Genomic DNA, 15,600 nt, shown 5'->3' with positions numbered 1-15,600 from the left:
AAGTCACAACATGGTGAGTCATTCAAATCACACCCCAAGGCAGAATTTTTCTCTGCTTAATTGCAGCTTGATGAGGAATCCTGAGGAGATCCAAAATGAGATCACGGGCTTTGAGGAATTTCTATAATTTCTCCTGTGAAAGCCCTCTGAGGCCATGTTTTGTTTACCCAAACACAGTGAAAGGGAGAGAGAAGGCAATTTTCCAGAAACTCAGGCAAACACAGCACCGCTCCCGCTGTGTGCAGTGTTTCCCTTGGCCGGAGAAGGGAACCGGCTATAGACTGCTGCTCCAAGCCAGCACCTTAGCCACAATCCCAGCTGACACGGAGCCAGGTTTGCGGCTAAACCCCTCTAGGGCTGAGACTTCCAAACAGTACCGGTTGGGAAGCTCACTGGACTGAAGCTGGGCGAGCCAATACTCAGTGTCGGCTGAGGAGAGCTGTCTGCTGAGGAGTGTCTCCCATGGAGCAGGGAGAGAATACCAGAGAGAGGATAGAAACCCAGGGTTCCTCAAACAATGCTGCTCTTTAGTTGATAGCATCAAGAATTGGCAACATTTTGCCAGTCGCCTATTAACAAAACACACTTTCTAGCCTATGGCATGCAAAGATCCAGGACACTGCCTTAAGGCAGCGAGAGACACTTAGATCAAGGAGATCGGCTCAAGAATAACAATAGCAACAACGGTAGAGACTCAGCTCTCTGAAGCGTTCCTTTATGGAAGACTGTGTGGAGTCGCCAGCCCAAGTGAACACTGTTCTCCTCTACCCGCAAAGCATCTCAAAACAAAAGGCCCAGATTCCTGACTTGTGCTAAGGGAGGGCAGGCCTGAAGGAAGGGCTGACAAAACTGGTTTTTCATCCCCTTGAGTCTAAATACCGGCAGGCTCCAAGCTGGGGTGGAAGAACAGGGCTGCTGAAGAGGCCAAGGGCGAAAAGATTCCAGAAGGTAACTATGGCTCTTGCCTCCCTTTCTCACCTCTGCTGTCCTGGTAGTGATGGAGACAGAAATAACTTACACTGGAGACAGAAAATAAAGCTGTCTGTGATGGCTAGTCTTAGTTGTCAATGTGACTACATCTGGAACCAACCAAAACTCAAGCAGCTGGATATACCTGTGAGGGGTTTTTCTGGATTGGATCATCTGAGACAGGAAGACACACCTTAAATCCAGATCGTTTGATGTCAGATGACCCACCCTAAATCTGGGCCACACCTTCTAGTGGCAGGCAGCCCACAGGAAAGGACATGGAAGAGGGAGGCTTTTGCGTTTTACCTGCTTGCTCTCCAGCAAGTTCGTCTATCCCTGCTGCGGAGGTGCTCCTCTGCTGGGATTAGAACCTACTTCTTTGGGATCCCAATGTACACGAAAGACCAGCTGAGAATCCAGCTTTGTGGACTGAACAACGGCTGGGTTCTTGGCCTTTCTGTCAAAGGACAGCCATTGTTGGACTAGCCAGAACACAGCCTGTAAGGGATTTAATAATCTCCTTTTAATATATAGATATCCATTCCATCAATTCTGCCCCTCTAAGGATCCCTGACTAAATGCACGGTCCTACTTCCAACCCAGATCCTTTAAGATGGCTGAGGTACATAGTGCTCATTGTCAGCGGGATGGAAAAGGAAGCCGAGTAGAGGGTTACAGGGTGGACCTCAGGAGCTACACAGCTCCCCTTGATCAGCAGGCGGCAAAGGCAGGAAGGTCTCTGGTTCTGACTGCAACCTGAAGTCAGCTGAGGAAGAGACCACAGTACTCACGAAGGACCTTTCCAAATCAGTCTCACTGGAACCCAGTGAAACACGCACGTTAATTATTTCAGATGATTTAATAATTTGCCACTGATGACATGGCTAGGAAGTACCACGTTTGGAATTCAAATATAGTCAGGCTGTGTTCTTAACAGCTATAATTTTGATTGTTTTCTCTTAAAGTCCTTCCAGAGAATCAGTATTTTGTAAGATAACTATAGTACAAGGTAGTAGTTAAGTGTGCATCAAAACAGGTTAAAAAAATGCATTTACAACTACCCACAAATTCTGCTCAGAACTTCTCATGGGATTGAATGCTCAGATATTATAAGTGTAATGACAAGCGTAAGTGTATTATGAACAACCCAAGCACAGGTAATGAAATGCACTTAAAAGGCATTGTGAAACATAGTTATGCTTAGTGAATGAGCACTGAGCACTGGAAAGTAGAAGCCTCAGAGAAAAATGTATCTATGTGCAACTGTCAGAGAAGAAAAAGTCTAGTCAGCTAAAATAAAACACTTGTCATGTTCTTGAAACTCAAAGCGAAAACTCAGTACCTGTTACAGGGGAGATGGTCCAAACACCGGGAATAGACAATGGTCTGCCCCATCATCTGGCAATTACTCAGAGAGAGGTCCTGGCAGAGCACCTCACCTAAAATAGCATCTTGTCTGTGTTGCTATCCCATGCCCCTCCTGCCCTCATCACAGCTGACAGTCACTTATTTGTTTACACCCACCTCCCACTCTAAAATGTTCTCAAGAACAAAGGGTGGGTTCTTCGTTACATTAATGACTGTCATCCATAGCTCTTGGGGCAGTTCCTGGTACAGAGTAAGACCCAATAAACATCTCCTTAGTGGATGAAAATCGCAGTCACTGTTCTACATTTGTTTCTACAAACAAAGCTAAAGGTGGAAGGTTTCCTCTGGCGCCCGTGATTTCAGAGTCCTTTGTGACCTAGAAGCAGCTTGCTTTCCTGCCTCTACCAACGGAAATCTTCCACTGATGCCACTGTAGGTGCTGAGATGGCATCATGCCCATCAATCTGTTTTTAATAAGTCAGATATGTGTGTGCACATGCACACGTTGTTGTACACACACGTGAAGGCCAGGGGTCAACCTGAGGCTTTCCTCGGGAGCTATCTACCTTGGTTTTGGAGGCAGGGGCTCTCGCTTGCACATGGGGCTATTCGATTAGGTGAGTTAGCCCATGAAGCCGATGACGGTGCCTGTCTCCACTTTCCCAGCTCTGGGATTATAAACAGGTGCCACCATACCTAGCTTTTTACATGGGTTCTGGGGATTGAACTCAGGTCCTCACGCCTAAGAGTTAAGCATTTTACACACTGGCCCATCTCCCCAGCTTGTCTCAACCCCTGTCTACAGTGACCACAACAAAGTGCCTGCTCTGCATGCAGAAGGCTTGCATTTTATCCTCCACTGTGAATGTGCACGGAAACTACACTGAGCACTTCATTTTCCACCCTGTGCCTCCAGTACAGTCAATGACACAGAGCAGTTAACTCTGGGAAAAAGAACAACAGAGTCAGAGGCACAAAGGAGGCTGAGAGTTCGGTCAGCACTCAAGTCATCCTTAGCTGGCACAGAAAAGGGGTGCTGTACTTCCCAGACGCCAATGTGCACACAGGAATGAATGCTTCCCAGGCACGAGACTTCTTTAAAACATGAATGTTAGACATACAAACATGTCCTGCAGCCATGGTGCTCAGGTGCGTGCCCAGGGTGTGGCGTTTTTACATCATTTACTTCATCCAGAGCCGTCAGGGTCTGGCTGTTCCTTTCATTTCACTTCAGACTTTTCTATTATTATTTTTTAATATAGTATATTTTCCTCCAGAAAATGTACTTAAGGTTATTAACCACCAAACAGGACTTCAATCTTCCTTAGAGCACAGATCCCAAACTTTTCTTCTATGTACTTACTATACCTTCCACTTTTTTTTTTTTTTTTGGTTTTTCGAGACAGGGTTTCTCTGTTACTTTGTGCTTCCTACTCACTTGTAACAGCTGGCTCGAACTCACAGAGATCCGCCTGCCTTGCTCCGAGGGGGATTAAGGCGTGCGCCCACTGCCGCTATACTTACTTTAATAAGCAGAGTAAAGGTTCTTTACATTTACAGTTTTGTTTCCATACAAGCATCAGGTGTTATTTGCTTAATAGATTTGGTTGACACCAAATCTCTGGTTAACCAGCTCCCATGACAGTGGCTAGCGGAGAATGCCAAAGCTGGTGGATATCTCAGGCCAGGCCACGGGATGGCCAGGGGCCCTCCTCTCTAGTAGTTTATTAGGCTGGTGAGACGGCTCAGGGGGTAAAGGTGCCTGCCCTCAAGCCTGATGACCTGAGTTCAATCCCCAGGATCCATCCATGTGGTAGAAGGAGAGGACAAGCTCTTGCAAGTTGAACTCTGACCTCTACTGGCGTGCTTATGCACACACAAAGCTAGTGTAATTTTTTAAAAAGTAGCTTATTTATTTTGAAAATATTTGTACACACAGTCATCATCAGGCATTTAAAGCTAGCATTAAAAACAAAAACCGAATAAAACAAAAGGAGACAATATAATGTACTGCCTCCTACTCATTTATTAAATATATGAGAGAGAGCTGTATTTGTGAGGATTACCTACAGGGGTAGCATGTGGTCCTTGCTTACTATACATCTACAACTCAGAGCACTCAGGGAAACAAAAGAAACCACCACTCTGTATATGCCTTCTGCTATTTTGAATATCCCCCACTTCCCTGAGAATCCGTAAATGACTCTCAGCCCCTATCTTGGGAGACCTGTCAACATTCTGCAATGTTAAAATACTGTTGGTGGCTATCCTTTGGAATTCTGACTTAGCTGTTTTGCACTTCCCCTCCCACCCACCCACCCCACCCCCCCTGGGGGGGGGGGGAGAGGCTGGCTAGAAGTGTAAAGAGAAGCTGAGTGTTTCTAATGAACTATTAGGGCTGCAGACCCATCTTCTGGGTCTTCTCAGCTCCTCCAGCAAGCTTGGGCTTCCTATCACATTATGGATCATTCTTCTGAATGCCCATCACATTTGAAGCCAATGTGGCCCTCTGGATGACTCATCTTCCCAAATAGATCACAAAGCCTCACTGGGCTGGAATCATCTCCTACTTACCTTTTAATGATCAATAGAGTCTCTATAGTGCCAAGTACTCAAGGCAACAATATTACCCACTATTTACACAGGCTCTACTACAGAACTCTACATTGATACTTCGGAGGTAGCATAAGCTGCCAATTTTGCAGAAAAGGGAACTGAAATCTTCAGAAAGGTTAGGTGACTTGTCCCAAGTTATACAGCCAATAAGTGACAACCAACCCTTCACCTTAGGTTCATCTGACCCCAAACTTTTAACTCTTGCCAACAGCAATGACCGGACTTCAACTAAATATATTTTTTAATCAACCATTTATATCAACATATGAGGTTATGAAAATGATCATATTACTAAAAGCAAAAGAAATGGTCTTTTTTTTTAATTAGCCCAAACGATGCACAATTAGTCTACACTTCAGCCTCTGATTTAATATAGTTTCTAAAGCTCTGTCAGCTTGAGAGTAATAAGTCACTCCTCCGCCTTGCTAAAAGTGACTCTAACTAAAACCTTCCACTATTTATCAAGGAAAAGAAATGTTCCCAAGGTAAAGAAAAATCACCTTGTACTTTGGTGATTTCTCCTGGGAGCCTTGTCTGAGAAGCTGATTGCAGGGGAGTCACAGTCCCACAGACCCACATCACCACATGAGAGCAGATGATGCCGGGGAGCCCGGGTTTTCTAAAACAGAGCACAGGAGCTCAGAAGGAAGAGCAGGCATACTGAGTGCCGCAGGGCAGGTAGAAGAAACAGGGCAAGCCTGTGCTAAAACTGCGGGGAGAGCTGCGGGAAGGCCTGAGGAAGCTACATTGTAACACGCGGGAATAGAAACATGTGAGGAACAGTTATATTTAAATAGGGCCAGGATTGAATGATGGCGACCGGAGAAGAGATTCTTATAGAATTTATAAGGCGACCAGAGAAGTGATTCTTGTAGCATTTTAACCTTTCCCCTGGTCCTTCATACCTTCTGTTAGAATATGGGCAGCTAAGCCACATTTGACTTCCCAGCTACTGAAGTAACTCATCAAAATTCACTTTTGTCAAAACCTGAAGACACAGCAAAGTACTGAAAGGACACTTGCAAATATTACATTGTTTTCCTTTGTAACTCTCCATTTAAGGATTTCTCCTGCGATAATGCAAGGCCTCAGTGTTATCTATCACAAAGGCTGATAAGGAGAGAAGGGGTTAAACCTGCAAACTTCCTTAAAAACCTCTTCACTGTATCCACACGATTTCCCCAACAGCTACTACAGAAAGTAATTTTTAAAATCACCAAAGCTCCCCACACTGTTTAAAAGTTAAAAAAAAAAAGCACATCCAACCACTTTTCAACAAAAATTTTGCACATTTTGAAATACATCGGAGTCAGAAATCACCAAGTTAAGCTGATATGCACCGTATCTCGGTTTACTTTACTCCGAGAACACAGGCACCGCACACTTGCTGTGCATTTACCATAAGCTGAAGTTCTGAAGCCGACAGGAAAAGACGAATAAACCGTGGCCTAGCAAGGCTCCAAAGTCCTAAACAGGGTTTTCAGAAAGATGTCACCACAAGGTAACCTCTCACTGTGAAGGCGCTACATATTTGTTCGTACTGTTTCATTCCTGACACAACACATAAACTATCCTTTGGAAATAACCACAGATCACGCCAGTAAACATACCTGCAGACACACAGTTAACGCGGCGGGGAAACTGTTGCAGGCGACAAAATGGCCGATACAGGAAACGGGGGATGGTTACAAAATTTCTAAGAGCAGAAGTGGTTTTGAAGTAATAACTAGAAACAAAAAATAACCTAACCTTCTCAAGATAACCACTAGATCAGCCAGCCAGCCAGCCAGCCAGCCAGCGAGCGAGCGGGGCTGTGGGCTGGGCTGTGTGAGGAAGTAAAGGTAGAGCAGACTCAGCCTGTCAGAGGAAGTGGGACCACTTCTGGGTTACAAACCGTCTCCGTGAAGACACACATCTGGCCTTCGCTCCCTAAATAACATGACACACATATGCACGCCCCAGTTGGCACCTTGAAAGGGGACTGTGGTGTGTCTTAAAACTAAAGGTTTGTTCTCCTGTGTGATAGATGGATGTCACTGTGTGAAGTGCCAGGCAGGGACAACTACAACCACAGCAAGGATCAGTGCCCGCCTGGGATGGGATTAAGGGGATACAAAAGGGCAAGAGGGGACGTGCTCTAGACCTTGACTGAGTAGAGGTTAAACGTCGAATAAAATGCCCAGATTCACCAAACCGTGTTCCTAAACTTGATCAGTTTCATAGCAAGTAAATTTCACTTCCAAGAAAATTATTTCATAAGAAAGATTAGTAACTTGGACTTTTGAGATTTGTCAATGAAAAATTTCCAACCAAAGCATGCTAAAAATAGTGGTCAATTTCTAGGCTACCCCCATCCCGACATATGAGCTGTAACTTTGATGAGTTTGAGTAGCCTGAGAGTCCCCTAAGTAGACAACATCAGAACCACGGTCTTGGGCTGTCTCATTCTACGCACATCCTGTTTGGCAGAGAGAGATGTCTGGATATCTAGAGGCAGGCAGAGTCACAAAGCAATGCGCATAGAATGCTAGGTACAAAATGAACTAAGGCTGGTTGGGGGACAGTTTAGATGCCAGGCACTTCTGCCCCGACCACTGGTCAAACAAACCTGTAACACATACTTACTAGCTGAAGGGAGGGGAAACCAGATGTACTAATGCTGTGCCGATGGTACTGTCCAAGGTTGGGAGGGAGTGTAAACTGCTTTCTTATTTCCGACGATGAATATCTTGAATTAAAATAGGAAAAAAAAATCTAAATTAGGTTATTATTTAAAAGGAAAAAAACACTGCAAAAATCACAATGTAATCTTTGGCCAAGTAGTAAGCAGAAGTGACTAAAGTACATTCAATGGTCTGTTAGTAGATACTGCAGTTTTAGAGAGCTAAATGTACCCTAGAGCAATTCACAGGAGCCAGAGTACCTGCAATCATGGCCCCCAGTCTCTATTTGAAGGCTGAGGGCAGAAAGACCTTAAGGTACAATATAAATATCCTAAGCATCTGCCTCCATGGAAGGATGTCTCATTTCTGACTACACTCACCTGCCATTTTAACCCTGCCACTTCCCATGCAAGAGCTGAGGCCTTTGGCTTAGCTGATACCACAGCAGTGTGCACTACAGACTGTGACATGAAAATGTCCATGTCCTTGCAGGCACCTTCAGTGAGACCCAGATTTCCCCAGCATTGTTTTTTCCAACAGCTTCCAATAAAGAGACCCTTTGCACCATTCACATTAGCATTGCGTCTTGAGCTCCCAGCCCTGGTGACTTGGAACCAGCCGCATGACAGAAAGCTGCTGTTCAGCATCTACTCACACCTGCTGGCCCAAACCCTGACCAATGACACGGGGGACACTCATTTGCTAGGTTGCAGGAGCTCAGGAACATTTTCTCATCATGTCATTTGATGGTGGCTGACTTCTCAGACTAGTTCCCAAAAATGTACTCAGAGTACAATCAGGTCAAAACATCTAAAATCAGAATCATTAATGCAATACAACTAGAAACTATAAGATTATTAAGGATCAAACAGGCTGTATATTTGAAACATTCTTGGTATCCAATCAAAGCATATGTAAAATTAAAACACAATGCTTCTGTGTACTATGGAGATGTATAAAAAAAAATAAATAAGCTGGATGGTGGTGGTGGCGGCGGCGGCGGCGGCGGCGGCGGCGGCGGGGTGGGGGGGGGGTGGGGCGGGGGTGGCGCACGCCTTTAATCCCAGCACTCAGGAGGCAGAGCCAGGAGGATCTCTGTGAGTTTGAGGCCAGCCTGGTCTACAGAACGAGATCCAGGACAGGCACCAAAACTACAAAGAGAAACCCTGTCTCGAAAAACCAAAATAAATAAATGAATGAATGAATGAATGAATGAATGAATGAATGAATGAATAAAACTAGCATTTCCACCATGACAATGTACAGGGTATGATTATATGATTCCAGCTTTCTGTGAGAAGCACAGAGATGGGCAGGACACGGCTACTTGTGGTCATCAGTTCTCCCTCCACAAAAACACCCTATTACCTTTCTAAATGCCCCTGCTCATCTGTGCACTGCTCAGGCAGAAACACTAACCAAGAGGTAGACACCTAAGCCAAGGCAGGTCCATCGGGTCACCTCCCTGGGATTCAGCACGAGGAAGAAGTAAGTGTGTGGCACACATTCATGCTCCTGTTGGCTCTTGTACTAGGGCCTGGTGAAGCATGGAATGCCACAGAAAGGGGTGGCAGTCAGTATGAACTATGTCCTTAATTTCCTAGAGCACTGTCTTTATTTAATGTTTGGACAGTAAAGGAAAACACTGTGTCAGGAGGGAGTAACCTATTATATTCTAGGAGACATCAGAGAAGTGTAAAGCAGACCATAATGATATGCCTCTTCACAACCATGAGGAAGACCACAACAGAGCACTGGACTGTCAGTCACAAGTGTTGCCAGATGATAAAGAATCCATACACACACACACACACACACACACACACACACACACACGTTGTTGGTAGGGACATGAATGGTATAGTTCTCTCAGAAACAATCCGGCAGATCCTCAGGGAGTTCAGCATGTCATTTCTATATGTACCAAAATCCCACCAGTAGCTATACCTCCACGAGAAATGAACACAGAAAATTTAAACACCAACACTGACAACAGCATTATACACAGGAAGCACAACAGCTGGGCATGGTGGCGCACGCCTTTAATCCCAGTCCTCGGAAGTCAGAGGCAGGTAGATCACCGAGTTCGAGGCCAGCCTGGTCTACAGTGTGAGTTCCAGGATAGCCAGGGCTACACTGAGAAAGCCTGTCTCAGAACAAACAAATAAAACAACCCCCACCCCAGCATTATTCTTAAGAGTCCAAAGGGAGAAACAACACAAATGTCCCACAGCTGAAGGATGCACAAAAAGTGGTCTATCAGAAGTGGAATATTACTCAGCAAAGAAAGGAACCATGTACTGCTTGCTCTATGGTAGTACGTGGGGGAATCCCAACAGCATCATCCTAAGGGGAACAAACTAACTCAAAAGGCCACATATTTATTATTCCTCATGTGAAATTCCCAGAAGAGTCAAATCTACAGAGCAGGAAGTTGATAAGTGGTGGATAAGGGTGAAATGGAATTACAGAGTAACAGAAAGTAGTTCTGAGCAGAGTTTCTTTGAACTGATGAAAATGTTCTAATTCTGTTGGTAGATCAGTAATTCTGACTACATTAAGAGTCACTGGACTGCACATATTAAATACATGTGAGTGTAGGTACCGCATCTAAACTGTGGTAGATCTAGATAAGAGTTACAAGTGCCAGTACAAAATAATGGTGAATGCAGAAATTACCTAGCCTAGGGTGGCAGCTAAAAACAGGGGAAGTTTGGGTTTTACCCCACATGTTTAGTGAAACTGATTTTTTTTTTCCTTTTCTTTTTGATTTTTGAGACAGGGTTTCTCTGTGTAGTTTTGGTGCCTGTCCTGGAACTTGCTCTGTAGACCAGGCCGGCCTCGAACTCACAGAGATCCGCCTGGCTCTGCCTCCTGAGGGCTGGGACTAAAGGCGTGCACCACCACCCCGGCTGTGAAACTGATTTTAATCAGAAATTGGAACACCACCAATTTAAAAAAAATTCGATTGTCCCAAACTAAAGAAAGCCACCTCACATAAATAATAATATAGCATGTGCTCAGCAGTACAGGAACGCAAATCAAGATACTGGCCATTGATTATACACTTAGACACTGATTGTGGTCATAGGAGAGCCCAGACAACAGGCACAGGCCCTCTTCTGACCTTTTCGAACCTCCCTATTGACCTTTTGCAGACAACATGACTTTTCCAGAAACTTCTGCCTTCAGTTCCTCCCTAAGACTTCTGAAATAACATGCTATTGTTTCAGAGCTGTCCCGGTACCTTTCTCATCAAAGACATGGTGGTCTTTCTGAAGTGGGAATACTAGACAACGTGCCTCTAGCCCCAGCTACTCATGAAGCCATGACAATCAAATTTTAAATTCAAGACCAGTCCAGAGGGGCTAGGAATGTAGTTCAGTGGCAGAGTGCTTACCTAGCAAGACCAAGACACTGGAGTCAATACCTACCTAAATTATCACGTTTAATATCCTCAAGGGACCAAATACCACTATTTAACGACTTAGCATCCTGTAAAGTATCAGCATTTCCCCTTTGTAATTATGTGGCCTAGTAGGAGCTGCAGCCTGATGTTGCCCAGTGGCATTGGGAGTATCCCAGTGTCTACTGCCTGCCAGGGAGAAGATCAAAAATCAAACCTTGAAGTATAGTTTTTACTGAGCACGTTTCACTTTCACAGCATTGTGAAGTCAACAACTGTAAGGTGAGTCATCCTAAGCCTCTCTGTATGTGTGTACTAGTTACTTTCTGAGGCTGTGCTAAAACATGGACCAGAATGAACTTGTAGAAAGAAAGGGTTCATTTGGCTCACACTTCCATGTCACAGTCCATCACTGAGGGAAGTCAGGGCAGGAACTCAAGGCAGGAGCTTGGAGCAGAGACCACTGAAGGATACTGCTAATGGCTTGCTCTCCAGGCCTGCTTACTTTGCTTTCTAATATAGTCAGAGACCGCCTGCCTGGGCATGGCACCACCCACCATAGTCTGGGGCCTCCCTCGTCAATCATTAATCAAGAAAATGCCCCCCAGACTTGCCCACAGGCTAATCTTACATAGGAAATTCATCATTTGAGGCTCCCTCTTCCCAGGTGACCCCAGGTTCTGTCAAGTTGATGAGTAACCACCAACACAGTATGGAACTATCCCAATGGACCAGCAATTTTCTCAATAATCATAGCAAGAGAACTTGGTTACTACCTCACTTGGATTTTTTTTTTTTCCTGATAGGAAGCTGCTTAGACTCATGTCTAAAAAATTCTCACATGGACAAAGCATGTTCCATTGGATTTCAAGAACTTGCAAAAACCATCATCAATTACATTTGCTGATTTGAAATTTCAATCCCAAGTAACTGTTCAATGTGTGCTGCGGTCCAAATCGCTAGCTTTAAGGACTCTGCCCACACAGGTAAGCTGGGATGAGAGGTCAGCTCTGTAGTCATGGTCATACAGGACTGGGTGTACGGGGGCATTTGCCTCTGCATTGATTCTCAGATCTAATTTGATCTGTCCAAGATAGGTTTCAGGATTCCAGACTTGTATCATGGTGGTAAGCCTGTAGTGAGCTGAGTCAACCTTCTCCTCAGGAGCTTAAGTGACTTGAGTACTTGAATCTTCTTTGTTTTCCTAAAGTGAACTGGACATGAGCCTTGGGATTTGTTTAACATGTCATCCTCATGGGGAGTCAGCACGGTGATGAGGGATTGGTGGTAGTGGGTAGGGAGAGAAACTCCATGTTTCCATTCAGATTAATGATGACCATGACAGACATTTGGGACTGAGACTCCACAAACTAACTGCAGACGAGAGCTCACTCAAAGCAGTTGCTAGACCATGTGTACCAACCTAGTAATGTGTGGCTGCCTTGACGCACCTATTCTTAATCAACTCTCATGGTACAGCCTGAAAAATGGCAGTTTAGGCCAGCCATCCTGTGTGGTTTTTACAACCAAAAAGGCCAAATATTTGCTGAAACTGCCTAAGAAAATGACTAGCTCACCATTTGCTTATCAGACACGGAGGCAACTACCAAGCACCAGGTCCTCAGCCGCGCGATGGAGACTGAAACTGAGGATGCATTCATGCTCCTAGGAATCCTAATCTAACAGGTAGTGAGAGGTGGGCGGATGGACAATGGGTTAATTACAGCATTATAAATATAATGGGGGAAATGGGCACAGTTCCTCGTGAACAGACAATAGGGAGTCATAATTCAGCTCAGGAATGCCTAGGAAATGTCTGAAGTGAGGAAGCTTTTGAACCAGTTTTTGGAATAAAATCATTAGTAGGAGAACTCAGTTGGAGAGGAAAACAGTGTAGACATCAGGTTTCCTCCTTCCTACTTCAAGCATTTTTACCCACCCTGCCAAGCCTTCTTCCTGCAATGTGTGTATCTAGAAGAATGAAGTAGAGCGGGATCCCAGGGACTCACAGTCCTGAGGTCTGCTGTCTGCCATCTGTCTGGGTTCAAGCACGCTGGTTAATGAGGCTGGGCCTTAGTTTTATTACACTTAAACAAGAGGGGCTGGGCTATGTGATCTCTGGGCTCCGTTCCAGAGCTAACTGGCAAATATGGTGAGAATCTCCAAGTGGAACAATCAGTACCATGACCCACACCAGCAGCTGCACTAGGAAACCGCATGGCCCCGGAGGCTTCTCTCCGACTTTCATGTCTAAGGGACACTGTTTCACTAGATGCTGGTATGCCTAGCAGCCAGAGTGACAGGAACAATTTTTATTTAAACAACAAACAGCCTTATCCATAAGTACTTAAGGAGGCTGGGGGGTTAAAAAAAGAACCACTTTCTCCATCCCTCTCTGATTGAGTCTCCACACAATTCCATCTGTTCTCAAAACCTATGTTAGCTTAAATGATGGGGACCGAGGAGCTGCACTCTTCCTAAGGTATCAAGCACGTGATCTAAGACTCCAAGTCTTCCTCTCTCAGGGGATACTTACACGAACTCAGCCTTATATCCAAAAGGTTGCACATTAGTCAACATGTGCAGTCCAGTTGGTCTAGCAACTGCTTTGAGTGAGCTCTCGTCTGCAGTTAGTTTGTGGAGTCTCGGTCCTAAATGTCTGTCGTGGTCATCATTAATCTGCATGGAAACATGGAGTTTCTCTTCCTACCCACTACCACCAATCCCTTATTTCCTTTTTATTTCCAAAAGCAAGGCTCAGCTTCCATCAACAGCTTCCAAGAGCACTGATGTCATTACCATTGGTGCAAACATTCTACCATTCCAGGCAAAGAGCCTTGTTTTTCTGTTCCCTTATATCCCGCAAAAGCCCCAATTCTGTTCTCAATAGAACAGCCTCTTTACTCACTGCTACTAAAGTGTTGGTCACGTTAGTATAATACACTACCCCTTCAACAGCCCAATAAATGGAAATACGGTCTGTGCAAGAAGAAATAGCTATTCAAGATGCCAGTTATGTTTGTTTTGGTAAAGTTGTAAGGTCTGAGTTATGAACCAAGAAGTTATTTTAAGTCCAGAATCCTGGCTAAAAAAAGACATCCAACTTTCCAAAAGCTTTTGGAGAGTGGCATTTTATGCAGGATTTTTCTCCATGAGTAATATTTGAATAATGCCATACTTAATTTAAAAAAAAAACACAGCAAAATTTATACTACTAGACAAATTATTCTTAGTACTTAGAAATGCTAAGTGCTTAGAAGACCAAAGTAGTAAAAATTAAATGGATATTTTTAGGAGACATTTGCAAGTATGAAGATTATACATAAAGAAATTACTTTTCTTCTATATTGATTAATTCATCACTTATTGTCCATCTTAAATTCAAAACATTCAACACAGTCTTATAGTCATAAGAATGACCTGAAGATGTTCTGTGAGACTCCTAGATGATTACACCAGATACTTACAGTTGGGAACATACATGACACTTTCCTTTTTCATTCTAAGATACTTACAGTTGGGAACATACATGACACTTTCCTTTTTCATTCTGAGAAAACAGAACTTACACACGAAACTCCTCAGAATTCAAACTAAGTTATCTTAGTTTGAACAAGTATCAACAAGCTAACTTCAGCGAACTTTAGATATCCACTCTGCAGTCTATCCTGGAATCCTCTTCCAGGCAGTCAGTGGTCCTCAAACTTCAGCATCCATAAGAGTCAGTTAGGGAGCTGTTCAGCAAGGAAGATGTCTGGGCTCTTCTCCAGGGACTGTGATTCATCAGTCTGAGCACAGCTAGAACATGCATTTAAATATCTGCAGGGCTCAGGTGCTCTACAGCTAAGTGCATTCAGAGAAGAGGTAAACACTGCCCTGTGCACTCAGTGCTAGCAGAAAGACTCCCTGAGAAACCGAGCTCACCACTGAGCCAACCTCAAATCTCAGGGAATCAGGCATACTTGGTTCTCACTCAGATGGAAGCAGAACTCAAACTCATTTGGTTTTGTGTAATTCCTCACCACCCCCAAGCAGGCAAAGGTTAGATTCATAATTAAGTAAGGTCAAGTTTCTGAGATGCCCTTCAAAGTAAATGTTTTGCTCCTTATACTAGGTAAACAAGTTTTTCGAGGCACTTTAGAATAGGAAGGACTTTAATGGGCTGGGGGATGAGAGGGTAGGGTAGGGGTGTTGGAACAACTAAAACTAAATAAAGGCCCTTTGAAAACACCATATAGCCGTGTGGTGGTTGGTGGGGGGGGGGGTGGGGTGGGGGGGGGGGGGGGGGCGGGGCGGGGGGGGCGGCGGCGGCGACGCATGCTTTAATCCAGCACTCGGAGCAGAGCAGCAGATCTCTGTGAGTTCGAGGCCAGCCTGGTCTACCAAGTGAGTTCTAGGAAAGGCGCAAAGCTACACAAAGAAACCCTGTCTCAAAAAACAAAACAAAACAACAAAAAAACAAAAAAAAACAAAAAAAAAAAAGAGAGAAGAAGAAAACACCATATGAAAACCTACTATGGCAGTTTAAATGGAGATACCCTATAATGGCAGAACAAATAGCCCATTTAGACATCACAC

At 44.4% G+C, this 15,600-nt stretch overlaps 1 protein-coding gene across 3 annotated transcripts in view; it reads right to left on the bottom strand.

Moving 5' to 3' along the window:
• The window catches only part of Dock8 (dedicator of cytokinesis 8), a 201,826-nt gene that overhangs the window by 143,589 nt on the left and 42,637 nt on the right, over positions 1–15,600 (bottom strand). The window contains exon 2 of one of the 3 annotated variants that reach the window (XM_028894144.2): positions 7,579–7,681. In XM_028894144.2, coding sequence (XP_028749977.1) covers positions 7,579–7,681 — 103 coding nt within the window. Of the gene's footprint in view, positions 1–978; positions 1,164–6,563; positions 6,748–7,578; positions 7,682–15,600 lie in introns of those variants that run through there. The other 2 variants (XM_037205379.1, XM_037205382.1) reach the window with 2 other exon arrangements.

Source organism: Peromyscus leucopus, chromosome 1, assembly GCF_004664715.2.
Source record: "Peromyscus leucopus breed LL Stock chromosome 1, UCI_PerLeu_2.1, whole genome shotgun sequence".
NCBI lineage: Eukaryota > Metazoa > Chordata > Mammalia > Rodentia > Cricetidae > Peromyscus > Peromyscus leucopus.
This window is presented reverse-complemented; position numbering and strand designations above follow the sequence as displayed.